The 18,609-nt window shown below is 42.7% G+C and overlaps 1 protein-coding gene across 10 annotated transcripts in view; it reads right to left on the bottom strand.

Annotated features, from left to right (window-relative positions):
• The window catches only part of gria2b (glutamate receptor, ionotropic, AMPA 2b), a 49,842-nt gene that overhangs the window by 2,328 nt on the left and 28,905 nt on the right, over window positions 1-18,609 (bottom strand). For 4 of the 10 annotated variants that reach the window (XM_029164650.3, XM_029164643.3, XM_029164642.2 and 1 more), the window contains 2 exons: window positions 18,011-18,145; window positions 15,500-17,428 (listed from right to left, as the gene is read on the bottom strand). The exons of 1 other annotated variant lie outside the window; for it this stretch is intronic. In XM_029164650.3, the coding sequence (XP_029020483.1) occupies window positions 17,264-17,428; window positions 18,011-18,145 (300 nt within the window). In that variant the 3' untranslated portion in view covers window positions 15,500-17,263. Of the gene's footprint in view, window positions 1-15,499; window positions 17,429-17,896; window positions 18,146-18,609 lie in introns of those variants that run through there. 5 more of the 10 variants (XM_029164644.3, XM_029164645.3, XR_003787227.3 and 2 more) reach the window with 4 other exon arrangements.

The following is an 18,609-nucleotide window of genomic DNA, read 5'->3' as shown; positions in this document are numbered from 1 at the left end:
CTGTCTCCCAGCCCACACGCTTCTTACAGCAGCAGTGAGAAAATAACTGCAGCCAGGAAACCAGAGGAAAGCGTCTAACAAGAGCGTCTAGTTTCCTGTGTTTTGTGTTGGGGATAAACCTCATGGCCTTCTGACAATCAACACAAACCTTCGCTGCTAATAGACGACAGTGTTTCTCTTTTAGGGCTTTGATTTTTGCCTTTTGTGTTGCGTTTCTGTAGCTGGGTTTTTACTGACTTGCAACTACGTACTGGTTCTGACCCGTTTTTTTTAGTTTTTACAAGGTGTAAAGGCTTGTGTGTGCTGCAGGGCCCACATCACTGGGCCCCACAGCAGCAGGCTGGTCGGTAAGTCAGCAACACGAAGGAAAGCGACAAAAAGATGCTGCATAAAACATGAAATCTGCACATTCCTGCATGTAACAACATTAAAGAGCGTTAACGTGTGCGGAACCTCAGGAACGTTATCCTGCACATTTCAGTGATTCATTAAATCACACGCTTTACTGTACGTGCAACATGATTCATTTGTCCATTTCCAGTTAAGTCAACTTCCACACCTCAAAATCTCTGTAACAGTCACTTTTCTCAGTACAGAACAGAACAGAAAAAAAATGTCATTCCTAATGCAGTTCCCTTTTTGATTATCAGTACAAAGTCAAAAGAATGATAGCAGCAGATTTCAACAGTGGCTTTGTTGAGCCCCTTTCTTATCTCCGCCGTAGCGATGCTCATGCTCTGCCAAAGCTTTTCTGAGTGAATCCTCTATAATTAAAAGTGAGGCAGTTCATTTAACAAGTCCCTTTTTACAGGAGATCTTTAATGCAATTCCATTAGGCTTCACCACCCACTCTGCACACGGTGAATACAGAATGCCCTGCGCGCTTGCTCTCCCGTTGTGAGCCCATAGTTTCATCATCTTTTAAAACCAGCCTTTGCTGCCTTCTCTCCTTTAACAAAGCATTCACCATCAGACCAGCCACCCTCCCTGTGTTGCTTTTGCTTCACCTGCACCTCCTGCAGCCTTGAACCCAGGCTCTTTCTTATGTTTTGTACATTACTTCAAATACAGCAGGATTATCTGAACTTGGATACCTAGATCACAGAGTCTTTGATTTTCACACCTTGTTCACTATGAGGTCTGATGTGGAACATGCCTTATGTTCTAATACAAAGTTAGCATTGCCCCTTAGGATGGAACCAGAACCAGACAGTTTACATTCATCTTCATTATGACGGAAGCCAATAAACATAAATATGCATACTGTACATATTATGAGGTTTAGGAGAATAGTGCGCCTGCATCCTTTGTATCCCACCTGCTCTGCAGAGATGATGAATCAAAGATCCCTGTTACTGCGATGCTTCCAGGAGAACATGAGATCTAATTAAAGTCCGTTGTCAAACTCCAGGAGATGCAAACAGCAGTGAGTGCTTGAGCCAGTGAATGCCACACATCACATGCTCTGAGACAACTGCACTCTTTTGGGAACACTCACACCGAAGTGAGTGACTGGAAGACATAAACTTTGGTGACAGTTAACATTTTTGTGGAAGTTTTCAGGTGTCGCGTAGATGTGATCTTGTTGTCTTGTTTAAATGCAACAATAGCAGACAGTGACAGATTGTGAATGAACGCTTGGCTGCGTGTTCTGCCTGGATGGGGCGACATTAAATGTCAGTCCAGATCGACACCTTTGTGCCTTTTTTTAAGGGGAACGTACTGCAGGGCACTGTGCATATACATGTTTTATGTTTCTGTGACACTTTAACCTGAAGTTAGTATATTTGGATAAAATGTTTAATTAAACAGTGCAAAGCTGCCCCTCAAATTTAAAGAAATGCTTCATTATTATGGTTGTTGTATACACATTCACAAAATGTCTTTTTACTGTGGTCAGCACATAATAGCTAAAATGTGAAACTGGCATTTTCTTTCTACCGAACTAAAATAAATCCACCTCCAAAATGTCATTGCCGTTCATTGCTTCCAACTGCACACACACAATGGAGCTGAGCTGAAACCACACAGGAAGATCAGCCAGGGCTAATTCTGCCTCTGTACTGAACAACTCCATTAACCATAATCCCCTTTGGCGCACCAGGGTGAATCCAGCACACAACTGCTATTGTGCAGGAATTAGGCTTTGCGTTGAGGTTTGCCGTCTGATGTGAGCGGAGGAGAGGTGACAGGAAGTAGTTGGTGCATTATGAAGAGGGTGCAGAATGAGGAGGAAGATGTTGGCTGGATTTCAGAAGTCGATATTTCAGAAGTGAAATGATTGAAGACAAAAATGTGACTTACAGTAGTTCCTTCATGCCCCAATACAAAACTTACTCAGCCGTATACATTAGGACACACGCTCCCAGATCCTTGAAGAGTTTAGGATGAACATGAAAAATTATGCACGAAAGCATAATGTCAGCTTAAAATTCCAAAAGTTACTTTGAAGAATATTTGAAGCTGTGGACGATTTCAGGGAAGGTTGGAACATTAGGTGAAAAGCCTTACTGCTGTTTTTCGCTTAGATCTCACAGAGATGTCAAAGGACTTTTCATCCTTATCCCTCAGGATTTTGTTCCCGTGCACTGATATATGTAAATCTGCAACTATGGTAAAACATCTGTTTGCAGACAGACATAGGTCAAAGGGCACAATACTCTTCAGTCATGCTTTGAAGCTACAGTATTAGTCACAGTCTTTAAACTGTCTTCAAAATGTGTAGCATAGTAGGGATTTCTATGTAACTACAGTAACTATGGAAATCTGACTGTTTTTGAAAAAACCTAAATATTTCTTTGATTGATTTTGTTTTGTACCACACCTATTGGCCACTGTGACAATAGACACATCACAAAAATAATAAAATAACAAAAAGTAGTTGTGTGTTCATAGTTCCAGTCCAAGGCCAATTGTGCAGTGATGACAAAGCGCTGCAATAAGCTAGATGAGGCGAAACTGCTTCTGCTTGATAGCAGGGCTGAGAAAAGCCCATTGTCAGTTCCAGCGAAAAGGCCACATTGATTTGTAATAGCAACCACGCACGGCTCTCCACCAACGACTTTATCTCATTGTGACTGCAAAAGCTGATTAAACATTTTCACCTGCAGCTCAGCCCTCTTCCCCTCAAAAACAGGAAAGAACTCATCTCAGCAGACAGGAGGGTAATTGAAGTTTCACCTTAGTTTCCTGCACTGTGGAGTTTTACACTATAATAAAGTGGAGGAGGAAGGTCATTGTCCCTGGCAGCTTAGAGTACATTTTCACATTTTCTGACCAGTCTGTGCTGACTTCTGATAAAAAACAAACATGATGTGATGAAGATTATGATGTTTCCCTTTATTCGTATCCTCAAGGGAGATTTTGGTGAAGTTGAATGAACCTTTAGCTTTTCTCCATGGGAGTCAAATGGTCTTTTACACGTTTTGTGAGGCAAATACTAATGAAAACGTGATTACAGATTTTCACCCGGATCCTTCTGAGGAGCCACCGCACGAACCAGCCTTTACTCAAAGCATTCTTACCATATTGCTCTAGCAAACTCATGCTTAAAGTATTTAACGTGACATTTAAAACAGCAATTTTCAGAATAATTGTAATTCTCAAGTGAGATTACTACCAATTTCAAAACTGTGATACTCCTAGGATTTAAAAACTTAAGCTACGTTTTTTGTTAATGAGTGCAATGCAGTGGAATGCAGATAAACCCTCCTAGCTATCTCACCTCTGCACCCATTTCAGTCAATGTCAACCCCCTCCTACAGCACATCTGCTTCAGGACCTCTCATCTCAGCCGGTAACATCCACTGTGGATGTGCGCGGCTGGAGCAGATGGCGCATATGCACCCACAGACACACAAACAGGTGATCGCACACATACCTGATACACACAGGGCCTTGCTTTTTTCTCTTTTAAAGGGGTGGGAGTTAGCTGAGACAGAGCTGGACAACAGCGAACTGGACAAATAACAGTACAGGTTGAGATAAATCAGTGCACAGTGTTGGGCTGCAGTGTACTCAGGGGGGTGAGGCCATTTTAATGCATGATTAAGGGTTGATGTTTGACTACGTTTTGTTACAAATGAAGCCTAACACGGTTCTGTCAGTAGTTCAGTGACAATGGTAAGAACTTAAAATAAAGGGAGCTTGGGGAGTTGCATTGGTGAGAGTCATGTTGAAGATCTGTGATGACTAAGTAAAGTTGCATCATTTTAAATTAGGTGAAACTCTGCAATATAATGTATGAAATTATTGAAATTGAATATATTAGCTTTTCAGACTATGGAACTACAATTCAATCTATGTTTCATAATTTAAGGGGGTAACACTGTTGTAACATTTCCATATGATTGATCATATATTCTCAACCAAACCAAACCAAACTGCAAATAGCAGTGAAAGCTTGACCTGACTGTCCTTGACCAGTGAAGGTCATGGGAAAGGATGCTTCTCATAACATAAATCTATACAAGAACCAGGGTCAAGCAAAATGCTGATTTCACGCTGTCACATCATATTGGACTAAGTGCTAACAAGGTCATCCCAAGGCACTTTACAAGTTAAGGTTTAAGACCTTACACAACTAAACCCAACAAATCCCACAAACACATTTGATGTGAAGCAATAAAGAACATGATAGAAAAAAAACCTTTACAATATGACTGCGCTGTCACTATGCTACAGCTTGTGGCTGGTGCTAAACACACAAGACACTAATTTCCCAGTCGAGTTTACAGTCGCAGTATGTGCGCACTTAACGGAAACATCTAAGCAGCACAGCCATGCTACTCGGTCAAAGCGGTAAGTGACTGAATGGGGCTGATGGCGGTGGTGGATGCAGATGGAGTGGGTCGAGAGGGATTTAGTGTGAAGGGACGGGGGGTGCTTTACATGGGACCGACTGTGGCGGAAAGCAGACACACAACTCCTGTAGCTGCTACAGGATGAGGACACGCAGCGAGTCCAGTGAGACAAAAAATCACACCTAAGTTGTCTCACGGGGCATTTAACCACGTGTGCAGTCACTGTTATATAATATTTATAAATATGAGCTACACCTGCAGAAGCAGAACACCGATACTGTACACACTGTACACTGCACAACAAGCTTTACTGTATAACGTGCAGGTACAGGAAAGAGGAGGATGCGCATTTCACTCACTCTGTATGAAGTAGACGGCTGATCCCGGGTCTGTCAGAAGGGTGATGTGATCAGTAAGCAGGTCATTTCCTCTGGCCTTTAATCCTATGGAGGTTTTTTCTGGGCTGAACAGTCTGCCCCGTCCACGCGTGTTCCTCAGGACGACGAGCTCAGCCGATTCTAGCCGACGTTAGCATACAGGACTAGCCGCTACGGTTTAGCAGCTAGCAACTCTGTACTACATCATTTGCCTTGTTTAAGACTAATATGCCTAATGGAAGCCTTTGGAAGCTAATAAAAGAAGAATAAGTTGTACTTTATGTTGTATTTTAGTAAAGTACTCTTAATTTCCACCATCTACATACAGTACTGTATCATGCTGATAAACTAGCTAAAGTTGATGTTGACGCCATGCTATCATTTGATTGGTTTTCTTTGGCAGACTCTTGGCTAATCAGTCTCACTGTGACATGACGTCAGAATCATTTAATTGGTTAAACTTTCATGTTTTCCTAGGAAACGCCCACTCCCACCTGACGTATAGTCTAGAAGCATGGTGAAGGTGCAATACAGAGTTTCACCACACACTTTAAGAGGGCGCTGTTCCGCTAAGAGAGAGTATCTGATTAACATGATAACCAGCAATTACCATGTAGTTAACTTAAGCTAGTTTTATAGCTACAACAAGCGGTAAATTCTAAATAAAATGTTACTAATTCAAACTGCACATTACTGTAAATGCAGTTTAGGAAGAGCACAGTCTTTGACAGAGTTGCTGCTTACGGCTTTACTGTGTATGTCCTTCTGTCTGTACCCTGTGTGCTTGGTTCAACGTTTGAAGGAAGGGACTTAAAGCTGAGTAGAGGGACACAGTTCTCAGAGGTTCAGCATCAGCACATCTTTGATTCGCATTATGACGCCAGCCTATGACATTCCAATGACACTCAGACATGGTAGAGTATGTGCGTATGCATTGTGTGTGTCCCCTGCTGTTGCCCTCATGGCCTCCGGTATGAATTCCTCTGACAGTAGCATGTACGGTAAGGGCTTCATGCAGAGACTCATCAGCATCTCAGAGATTTCACCGTGACCAGCTTGACCTGGCGCTAAAGAGACGCCATTAATTTCCAGGGAGCAGACTCTTAGTGGAGGTAAAGTGTGACCTCTGGGTAATGAAATCCATAAAGTCTCACGCCAACTTTTTATTTTTTGTCATACATATCCACTTATTTCCTCTCACGATCTTGTTATTTCTTCCTTTCATCACATCCTTCCTCTCTACTTACGTTTCCCCATCGCCGTTGGTTTCCAGGACTCCCCTTGCGCTTTACGGGCGCCTGGATGAACCCAGAACCCTGAGCAGCTCGACCGTGGAGCTGCTCAGCAGAGGAAAGAAACTGCAAAGCTGCACTAATAATGTCCCCCTGAATATTTTAAACACAATTTATTTTTAATCTGCTGGCTGGAAATCAGAGTGATTCAGTCCCATATTGTGGCCCCTGGGGGTGTTTAGTTGCTCATACTTTTTTAATGACCACACTTCTGTCCATCCAGAGGGAGGAAGCTGGGATTTACTGTACCACCCTGTAGTGGTTAAGGTAAAGGACATAGTAAGTCAACTGGGAAAATGATTCTGAGATCTGACCCAGCTCCTCTGAATAGTCTGATACTTTTTCAAGGCTTTTTGAATTTTTAGAGTGTGATTATTAGCACAACTGAAGCTGCATATACCCAAAAAGTTCTAACAAATAACATCAAGTTACATAAGAAACACAGCTGTGGCCTCGAGGTCTACAATGAGTCCCCTGTAATCACATCTTTTGTGTTTATTACACACCCGAGTCCAGGCAGGAACTTATTGTCTCCTTTATTCTATATTAAAGTCAAATAAGGCCTTAAATGAGGGGAAATAAAAGCATAGAGCATGTTACTGTTTTCTCTGGCCCTAAGTGCATCATTTATTGCTGAGCTACACAAAGCTCTCATTGTGTTTGTTAAAGTTTAATTTGGTAAACACAAGTGCCTCTTTGCGTTTGCGTGTGGCTGTTTTTGGTATCAAACTGCATATGAACCGCGCGCCATTTGAGGCTTGTTTTGATTTGCACCCAGAGTCACGATTTCCTAATATATTTTGTCACATTTCCGACATTCAAGGCCGAGCTCACGATTTCAATAAAAGCTATTATCAGAGACTGTATTACTAAATTGGGGTCAGTGGTGCTGCTTCTCAGGGGGAAATGAGGAATCAGACAGAAGGCAGATAATAAAAGCCTGAAGACGAAATTAAACAATTTTAATATTTTTATTGTGACTTGGAAGTGCTTGTGCTTCTTCACCACTTTTGTTTGAACATAATAATAGTATTCAGAAAAAGTATTGACGTTGTTAAAAATTATGGTAAAAGTCATGAAGCTGTCAATTGACAGCATGTGAAGGACACGCCCGTCCCTCAGGAGTGATGGTATTAAATTGAAGGCAGTTGTATTGTCCCTGAAGGTAAAGAGAAGCACAGACTTCCTAACCCAAACAATTAAACTCATTTAAAGAATGGTGAAACAGAGAAAATGTACCTGTTAATTGAATTAGTAATTAATCATCATATGATATATTGTCCTGGAGAAATATTACTCCTTAATAACTTCCTAATCTTAGGAGAATATATCTAAATAACCCAGATAAACCTCATGTGAGAATGTCTTTGTCTTGTGTCTATATTAGGGACCATTAGAGATATTTTATGCGTGAATGAATACTCATTAGCTAAAAGGCCAGCTTACATCTGTCTGGTTTAGAATGAATACAGTTAAATGCACTTCCTGAAAGAATTTGAAAAGTGCAGCTTGATGTATGTTGTGTTTCTGCAGATTAGATGGATTAGAATTAGATTAGAAGCAGTAGAAGTGAGGGAGGTAATTGTGTGTGCTGTATATAATAAAGCAGCATGAACAGGACAAGTAAACAACAGGCGCTGTGGTCTTCAGTGGCCTGAGGGGGTCTCGCCAGCATCCATCCATTTCTTTTATCAGTCTATTTATCTGTGCCACGTTCTGATGGCACGCCGCCTGCTCTCCACACAAGTCTCACAAACACAATGTTTACAGGGCGCGAGGAGTAATTGCACCAGCAGCAGCCGTTTGAAAGGGGCTGTTTAGCTGACATACTTTTACAGCGCAACCTGCATTAGCCACATAAAGCTTAATGCATTTCTTAGGTCACAAACATTACAAGCAGTCAGACAAAGCGAGGATAAAAGCCGGGGCTCTGGTAGCGAACACAAGGAATCGCTCCTCCACCGTCAACAACAGCAACGGAATGAAAGCCAGAATGGGACTTTTCGCAGCACGAGCCTGTTTGTAACAGGGTGTAGGAGAAGTCATAAAACATGTAGGATGCTGTATATGAGCCATGAGTGGTGCGGCGATAATTCAGAATTTTTTCATAACCCGCTCAGCATTCTTTCAAATTGAATGTGATACTGTGTGTTTAACATTCAGCTGGCTGCTAATTTAGATCTAGATTGTAATAATAATACTGTGCAGGCTCAGACGGGACGTCTGCTACGCTCTGCGCCAAAAAAGAATATGAATACATTTGGCCAGTGATATAGGAAAAGCACAATACATCTTAAATATGCTGTTCTATGTCATATTTAATAGAACTCCCTCATATAATAAGGCTTTTCATATTGGGATATTCTACCTTTTTAATAAATCTATTGTGACTGTAGGTGAGTTTTTGGAAACCTTCCCTGACATATTTTAACACTAACGCTGTAGAAAGCAGGAAAAGTACTCTGTTCTCCTGGAATAAATTATTAACATGGAACTACAAAGGGTATTTTTAGTTTGGATCACACTTTACAATATTGATACAATTTACCATATCTGTCTGTCATTTGCAAAACAGTGGATCATTAATTCGATTCACTGAACAATGCAGCATTAAGCAGCAACTCCCACTGTTACTGTATATGTTAATAGGCTTTGAATTTCTCTCCTGTCCTCGGCCACAAACAAAACAAAGACGCCTTTTTCAATCTTTGCATTTAAATAATACATTTAGCTGAGTCTGGTTTCAAATGTGCAGAGGTCACATCCTGCACTCAAAGTCACCCGTGTGTTTTGTCTGTGGGCGATCTGTTCATTCAGCTGTGTCACGACGGAGGCGATTGCAAAGAGGGAAAAAGAATTCAATATTGCAGAACCTGCTTATGCCTCATGACAGAGCTGTTGCTGCTGAGTGGCGTCAGGAGGAATGAGTTTACGCAGTCAACGTCTGAGCGGGGGTCTGCACAACGCTGGTTCAGAGCTAAATAGAGGTGCGGGGCCGGATCAGGAGCAGAGCGGTGGGTGGGAGGCTGGCGCGGGTTCCCATTTAGGAACAGCGAACCGCTGAGGCGCACCTGTCCTCACAATCTGTCCGCCTCCACAGCTCCTCAGGTCTGCACAGGCAGCGGCTGCGCTCGCGGTGCTTGATTTGATCTCCACTTGTCTGTACCGTTATAACAACAACGTTTCATCCCCCACGCGCATGCTGCACTGTAACATCTCGCTGGCAGCCAAGCGTCCGAACATGCTGCACATGTAGTTCGCTGGATCAGATGGGCCTCGTGGCTCAATCCCCTCTGCAGCGGTAGGAGAAGAAGACGTTCATCCTTTCGAGCACAAATGTCAGCACACAAACATGATCTGCTATTAAAACGGCACCACTTTGCCGCCTGAGCCTCACAGGTATAAGATGAGTCCATAGGACAGTAGCATAGGATGCTGTTCAGCTGCTGCGTGCTTGACTTCCTCGAACGTCCTCGACTCGGTGCAATAAAACGTTCTGTAATGTTGTTGCCACTGTCCCGAGTTGCCAATAAGTTCTGTGCTGTGCACATGTTAAATGTGTCCAGTGTGTTTGTCGGATGGCAAACAGCAAGCGCGAATTGGCCGCTTCTTGCCAATTAGCTGTAATTAGCCACATTGTTTGTGCCTGATTCAGGGAGCAATGTGTTCTGGGCAGAGGCTGCATGGAGACATGTGGGGGAAGTTAGAGCTGCAGCGCAGTCACATGTCTGCAAGAATCGTTTGGAGACCAGAAAGCACATTCACGCTGTTGCCTTCTAAATCGGCTCACATCCTCAAATATGATACAACAGAACAACCTCTTGGCTCTGCTCTACTCCGGCTGAGTTCTTGCTCACATTTGTTACCATGGTTACAAAATCTTGCATAATTAAGAAGAATGCCTATAGAGATTAGTGCAGATTAGCAGATGGATTTAGTAGTAGCTTTTCAATTTCCTACCGAGATGACGGCTGATCTACTTTCAAACACTCCTGGTGGTGATTCTGCTCCGTCTCCACATGAAGCGACTGGTACAGGTGGAAGAAGACGTCTAGCTGAATGAGAGGAAAGAGGCGAAGTCTAAAAGCTGGAGGAAACTGTTGCCCAGCTTGATCAGGTTCCCCAAAGCTACTACATAGGCCGCTCTGTGTGTCAGCGTGGCCGTATGGGTGCTTCGAGAGCACAGATAAGAGTAAACATCCATAAATATTCCCAGAGTCATACTGTGTGAGGACCCTTGGGCAATGGGAGAGGATGCTATCTTTTCCTGCCTGTCAAGAGCAGACTGTGGGAGTCACAATGGTTGTTTAGTCAGGGTTTACTTATAGATCTTCAGAACTCAGGGCTCAGACAAGCACGTTGGCAGATATGTGGAGTAAGTGGTCAAAAACAACAGGAAGCTGGAAACTGGAAGCTGCAGTGAATTAATGACGCATCCCACGTCCCACTAAATGAAACTGGTGCAGGAGGAACAGTTGTGACAGCAAGGAAGCTGCATGGATACAAGCATTTTATCATTATGTGCTTCTCTCACTGCTTAGAAATGAGGGTGTTTCCACAGGTGCCGGTGCACGAGCGCACGCTCACGGCCGATCACAGTGCGATGCTTTGTTATTGCGTAGCTGGAAGCCTACGTCAAAGCAGGCTGCAATCTACATAAGACACATAAATCAAGTCAGCATGATGAAAGATTTAATCTGGGTGGTGTTCAGTGGGCGTGGGAGATTCGTCTCCCCAGACAAGGTGTCAATTTCCCCTGACAGCCCTGACAATGGCGCTTCACTCCACAGGCGAAGCAAACCATGTGGAAGGTTTTTAAGTAAAAAGCCGCTCCTAAAGTTTTCAGGTGGGACACATATATATTATTAAATAGGATATAAATGCAGCTGTAATTTGCAGATTGTCACTGAGTTACACTCTGAAAAAGGTTGAGTTAAAATAGCAAGGAAGTGACTTTTACAGCCAGAGCTTTGTACAGATGGCAGCTCACCCGAGCAGCTGCTGCATAATTTGTCCTCCTTCAAATGAGCTGCAGTGTTGTTTACTAAGTTCCTAGCACAGGCATCATTACTAGGAAACACCTTCACAGCAGAAATCACACCGTCAGGAAGCGTTCGCCCACTGTACCTCTAGAAAAGACGCAACCAAGAATCCCAAAATTGGACGTGTTGCTAAAGTTGACGAGGTGATAATGGACGGGTGCAGGTCCAAGACTGATGAAGCAACAAATAGAAACAAAGGAAACAAAGTAGCAGTAGCATCAGAGCAGAAAGTGACTCTTTTACCGGTCGCATATTGATTTTAATATGAGGGAGTATAATTATCCCAAATAACTGCCGCCTGCAGTTGCTGTCTTGTTTTTCTGATGGTGATATTTCCTACACATCATTCTGGGTCTGGCTTGTATTTGATGGTGGTGACATAACACAGAAATCAATTCTATCTTGGATGAAAAAATATTACATTAATCACATTCGTATGAGCTGAGTGCAGTCAGTTAGATTTGATGGTATGATGCATTTTCTTGAGTGCTCTCATGCAGGACCTGAAAAATGATTTTCTTTGTAAATTGTTGCCAATCCAAGACCATCACACCATTAGTTTTGTATTCAGGCAGCTTTGACAAGCAAGTGACCACGAGTGATGCTGAAAACAGAAAAATATCTTTTTGTAGTGACTTGGCTTTTGTGATCCTGACTCAGCCTCTAGTCTTTAGTCTAGTCTCAGAAAAGTAAACATCTCAGTTTGCTTCAGTTTGAATGTCACTACTGTTAGATTCTGCTGCTGTGTCTACTTAACTGCATCCGTGACATTTGCAGAAGAAATGTCACCTCAGAGCAGCTTGCACACCTTCCATGTGCTGCGAGCGACACAACACAACAGAACAGAGCAACATCCGTTGCCATGGAAATTCAACCTCGTTGAAGGAAGAGGCTCTCGTTCTGGGCTGAACCACACGTGGAGATGTCTAAAATCACAACAGCTGTTTGTTTTATTCCCGCGAGTGATTTAAAATGGCGGCATGCACCGAAGAGCAGATCCCCTCGTTCACCCGTCGGTAACCACAGGGATGAACATGCTGGAGCACCAGAAAGCCAGCCAACGCTGTTGCCATGACAACCCAGCCAGAGGATAACTGTTTTACAGCACAAAACGCCACCCACCACCTCGGCTGTCACAGCAGTACTGTACGTCGCTGCTCTTCACTGTGGTGAGATGCTGAGTCTGGTTTCTAACGGCCGGGCTATTTTGACTAGAACCAAAGGGAAATCCCTCATAAACCGCCCAATTATTAGCATAACAGAAGCAGAACTTAATTGTAAATGTCACATCTGCATTTAAAATGTCATTGGTTTTAGGAGGTTCAGTGTAGGAGTCTGTCTTCTTGTCCCTGCAGCCTCTGAAGTTCAATATTAACTAAAAAGAAATGAAGTACTGTAGGATTTGTCACCATCAGCGAAGAATCCAGCAGCATATCTCCAGCTCAATTAGGAAAATATAATGAATAATTACAAAACATTAATCTCTAGGCTTCATGTAACGAGATAAAAATGACTGTTATTGATCCCTGAGGTGAACATTAAACAGGAGTGAACTGTTTACCAAAGGGAGTCATTGAACAAACACACTGAACATTTGTCACTAAACTTGCCCTTTTGGATGAAACGTTACTTTGTTTGCTAGTGTTTCAAATAGATTATTCTCTAAAGACATTTGAATCAAAGTGATGTAAATTAATCACATCTGTATTGGCAGCGCCATCTCGCAGGCTCAGGTACTGGACCCAAGTACTGGGTTCATGGGCTCAGGTACTGGGCTCAGGTACTGGGTTAATGGGCTCAGGTACTGGGTTCACATACTGGACTCATGGGCTCAGGTACATCAGAATATCCACTGAGAATCAACATTCAGAGATGTATGGGGGGGGGGGGGGGGCTCAAAGGCTAATTGCTCATACAGATGAGGAATCATTGGAATCATTTTCGTTAACCGCGTCCCTGCATCATGATTGGCTGAACTAATGACCCATAAGCACAGTTGATTGTACAACAGTGCTGAGACTGATTGGTGAAATGACAAGGGCCCACGGGGAATTAAACTTCAATAAGCCACTTCCACTAACAACAAAAGCAAAACTGTGTTGCAGATTGGTTTTAAGATTGCTGTTAACAATAAAATTAGCAATGCAAATGAAGACGAAAGAACAACTACAAAAGCCAGAAATGGCAAAAAACCTCAGGCTAAGTTAAAAATGGGCCCAGTGAAGCCACGGGACAACGCTAACCTTTAGCAACTATGGGGTAAGAGAGACTAAGACTAGCAAAACTACAGAGAGGTCCACTACAAGAAAATAAACAGTGTGTGCATTTTTTAAATCTCACGTTAAACAGCAGTTTTAAATGTGAACTGAATTATGTTTCCATGTACAACACTACTATTTTCTTGTTGCCAGAGCTTTAGTTCATGTGATAAACAGGTAAAGAGGTTTTATCCCTGGTCAACAAGCAAAATGTCTGTTGGAGGCGAGTCCAATCCAAAGAGTCATCCACCGGGCCAAACCTTTACTATAGAAAACGTCTGGGTTGGCCAGATGTGTCCAGTAGCCAAGCCATCTGGTCCAACTCAGCACCAGATGGTGAGCAAGCCCCCCCTCTGAAGAGTTTAGACCAGGATGTGTGAGGGGAGTGGGAGCCAGGAGGTGTGGGAAGCAGAGCTGAGCCATATATGCTCAGAGCAAACAGCTTTTAGAGAAAGTTAGAAATGTGTGTGTTGCCTTCCTGCAAGGTACACTATCGTCCTGTAAGTCCAACACATCACCTGCTTTCCTCATACACTGCTAAACACAGCGTGCGCAGGAGCCCAGCTTCTTCTTGCCTGTACATCAGCAGTGGCTCCAGCTACAAAGTACTTTCTGTGTCCTGGAACAAAATCAACCAGATTTTTGAGAGGGCAGTAAAACGAACAGCAGATGACATTTCAGAACTGTGGCATGAGCTCAGACGGTAACGTACACAGCTGTCGATAAATAAAACATGATCAAATGTGCAGGTCCCAGGTGACAGTCCGCCCGTTACAAGGAGCCAGAGCTGATGTGTGTGATTGTAATATGATGTAATTAACTTCAAGGTGGGGCAGAAAATGACTAGGAGGGGGCAGAGGGGGACATATGGCCCGATGGGGAGAAAAGAGGGATTATCTCTACGGAGCAGAGGGAAGTCAACCACTTTCACGGAGACGTGTGACATTCATTAACACACAGCAGAAGGGGGCTGCGTTTGTATTTGTTCATCTCCAGATAGAAATGGTGCATGCCCATGGTTGAGTCCATCACAGAGGCACCACAGAACCTGACTACCCATCTTTGGACTGAGAGGACGCTGTAATACACCTAGCACCTCGTGACTCAAACCCATGAGGGTCAAACGCAGAGACCCTTAAATGTCAAGCCAGAAAAAAGAAAGGAAAAAAAGGAAAAATTTAAAAATGGGAAAAAAGTAAAAGAAAGGGGAAAAAAGGGAAAAAGAAGAAAAAAAAGGAACAAAAGAAAAACAAAAAAGTCAAGGAAGTTCTCAACAACAATGAGCCCATCACATCTGTGTTCCCGCCTCCCCATCCTCCAACCCGGTTCGCCCCACTCGGCTAAACACATGTATCATGCATTGTGTCACTTCTCACTTCCTAAGTTTCTTACTGCTGGTGAGTTTTTCTTTCAGAGAAGAACAGAGGACGGTGATAACACAGAACCTCCAGGATGGGGTTGACTAACACCGCCCTGGCAAGTCACCCCTAGCCAGCGCATCATCAGGCTTCTGACTGCATCGCCTTTGTTTGGATGTGTCACTTCATGGTGCGACCACTGTCTCAGTGAATCACACAGCTCGATTCACCCTCAGCTTTGGCAGCGATGCAAACAGCCAGAGGAAGTAAAAGCACCTGATGATGTTTACTCAAGTTTACTGAAGAGAGAATCAAATCAGCAGTATCAGGATCCAGTGGTATATTTATATTAGAGACACACAGTGGAAAGTAAGAGATCAGCCACTTTTATTTAGAAATAGTCCCAAAAAATAAACAAGTTAGCACACATTCCATATACAAAATGTCAGTGAGAGCCTGACTATGCAATGAAACCATAAGCAACTACAGTATGCTTCTATTGTTGATGGTGAAAACAACAGTGATACTAGTACAACTTACCTCCTTTCAGTTACAGAGGAGGAATTTTTATAGGTCAGTTAAAAAAAAGAAACAAAATGTGTCTTATTCCAAAGTTTGTATAAATGACATAAATTGTAATACTGCATAACTAAAAGAGGTAAATAAAACAAGTAATTAAATTTAGTTTTTAATGGAAGCAAAGTAGCTTTCATGTAAAGGGGCTTTCGTTTTTCATAGTTAAACTTTTTATATAAAATATATGTATATACTGTTTACATGTCTAACGTATTTCCAGTTTCAAACAGTTTACCTCACGACTTCAACATTGAAATGAAAAAGAGCGCATGTTCGGCTGTAATGAAATAAACTCATGTAGTATTTGCGGCAACAACATGCAATTGGTGCTACTTCATTGTCAGATCAATGTGAAACAAAAAGGCTAGTGTATTAGCACTGTCATTGCCACCAACTGTACATCTAGTTACAAAAGTTACAGAATGTATCATTTACATTCACTGAGATGACAGTGACTGATTATATGAGACTATATTCATTTCTACCGGCACTAGAATTTGGCACTCGTACTTTTTTGGCATTTTAAACCATCGCCGCCGTGTTTTGGATGAAATGACCAGACTACTGCGCGTACAGTATTTAGCTTCACTTTCATGGCGCGTGAACAGACTTTCGGAAAGTAGACGACGACCCTGGTCTGTGTCGGAAAGAATACAAACGGCAAAAGCACTGAAGCCAACGAAGAGACAAAGTATAAAGCAAAGCTGGCGGCACCGACTCCAACAACAGAAACATAGAAGGTTTGATTCCAAATGCTGAGCATTGACATATATTTCATATCAACACCAAATGTTAAAGAATAAAATATACAGGAAAGTTTAGAATAGGAATTAATTACATGATTTCAACATCTCACCCCATACTGTATGCAATGTATTTGGCATTAAAAATATGGATCTAGAAGCTGTTTAGTATTTTTTCATCGTTATACTCACACATTTAGATGTTTATATCCCACCAGTATGTAAGCAAGTTCATTTAAAAGCTTTTTTGTGAAAATACATAAAAATATTTTTTTTTTCAATAAACTTTTTTCCTTGGGTTTTATTAGAAAAGAGGACAATTTTCACACCGTAATGCGGATGATATCAAGTGTGCTTGAAAATCCTGTTCGGTGGTGGCGGCTACGGAAAAGTGTGTTTGTGAGGAGACTCCCTGACACACGCACACACACGCGCACACACACACTACAGCTGAAATGACAAACTATCAGAACCCCCAGAAGCAGCTGCTGCTGTCAATCAATTTCCATCTCAGTCCAGTCCAGACAGACAGATAGGAAAGCATGGTGACACGAGTTTAGGAAAAAAGAGCCTCCCTTTTATATTTCAAGATGTAATTCCACCCGGAGAGGGAGGCGTTTGGTCGGGTGAATATTAGACAGACAGAGCGCAACAATACAAGTCTTTGTTAGAGACAAAATGAAGCCTCCATCTCCTACCTTTCCCTTTTCACCAGCCAGAGAGAGAAAAGTGCCAAAGAGAGGGAGGGAGTGAATAACCCAAAAAAAAATCGCTCTATTGAAACCATCGTAAGGCACTCAGAAGTTTCTCATTAATCAGGACAGATCCGTCAGGCTGACGTTTAGTCCCATTTCAGGTCTCGCGTAAGGGACGGCGTGGACAGCTTTAGGAAACTCTGGAGTCATCACCCGGCCATTCTCCCCAGTACTCCCAGTGACAGAAAGCCTGGCTTTATTCCTCATGGCGTCCCCAAAGGTCATCTGGAAAACACGCCAGCCAACACACATTCACAAACACGGAGGCAACACGTTAGCATGGAGCATCTCCACAGCTGTAAGCTTTAAAGATTGGAAATGTTCAAAACATGACGATGTCGATGAGAACTGAGGATGACGTCAATGGCTAACAATGCAAATGATCACGTAAAGGCTTATGCATGGTCATTGCAAGCATTATCGTTGGAATGTGTTACTAGGACAGAGGGAAAAACAAGCATGGCCATCAACAGTCATACATGAAAATGGTTTCAAATTGTAAGGAAACTTAAATGGACAAACACGATATTAAGTATTAAAAAAGGGGGATAACTCTCGCTCTCATTAAATCATAAGTCACCAATACATACGATCCGTTGGCCAACTTCTTCATTCACTAACACTGAAGGATGGAACGGATGGAGCCAAAAAAGCGTGCATTTGGGGGGAATTTATGAAAACCTCGTTCCCTACCCCCTAAATTTTTACACTTTCGATCCCATATACGTTGTAACCTTCCTTATAAGTTGCAAAATTCTGTGAATTCTGCGAGGAAGTTGGGTTAATATTCTGTGCATTCTTTGCCACCTTCATTCGCTTCGCCTCGGCTCGGGACTTGTAACAGAACTCGATCAAGGCCACCAGCATGGCCAAGCCGAGTCCTCCGACCAGAATGTAGAAGACCCCAGCCACGTTGCTCAGGCTGAGGGCGCTCGTCTTCTCCTGCGGAGTGCACACGAGAGGGGGGTCAGCGGCGGCGCAGGGGCGGCGGCCAAGAAAATGTAATGCACACCAATAAAACAAAACCACACAACAACGAAAACTAAAAAGGCACCACTATGTCTGTATTAGGAAGGTTTTCATAGCCAATAATTTACAAAGCACAAAAAATAACACAACAAATAACACATAGGTGCTTTTCATTGGGGTAAATTTAAAGCAATGTGGTGGGAAAGGTTAGTATTTTAATCAAAATGAAATGCAGCAGCAGTGGCGCATATAATCTACATAATGTGTTCAGGAATTTGTGCTGTACAAGGACCATTTACATGGGTTGCCCATTACAAAGGGCTGAGCTTTCTATGCAGACAGAGACAGGAGGGGAGACGGCTTAATAATAAACCCATCAGGGTCTGACACATACGGTGCACTGAGCTTTCATCAGCCTGTAAAAACACCCATGTATT

This window comes from Betta splendens, chromosome 10 (genome assembly GCF_900634795.4).
Source record: "Betta splendens chromosome 10, fBetSpl5.4, whole genome shotgun sequence".
Lineage (NCBI taxonomy): Eukaryota > Metazoa > Chordata > Actinopteri > Anabantiformes > Osphronemidae > Betta > Betta splendens.
Note: the sequence above shows the minus strand (reverse complement) of the source record. Positions and strands in the feature narration are given on the sequence as shown.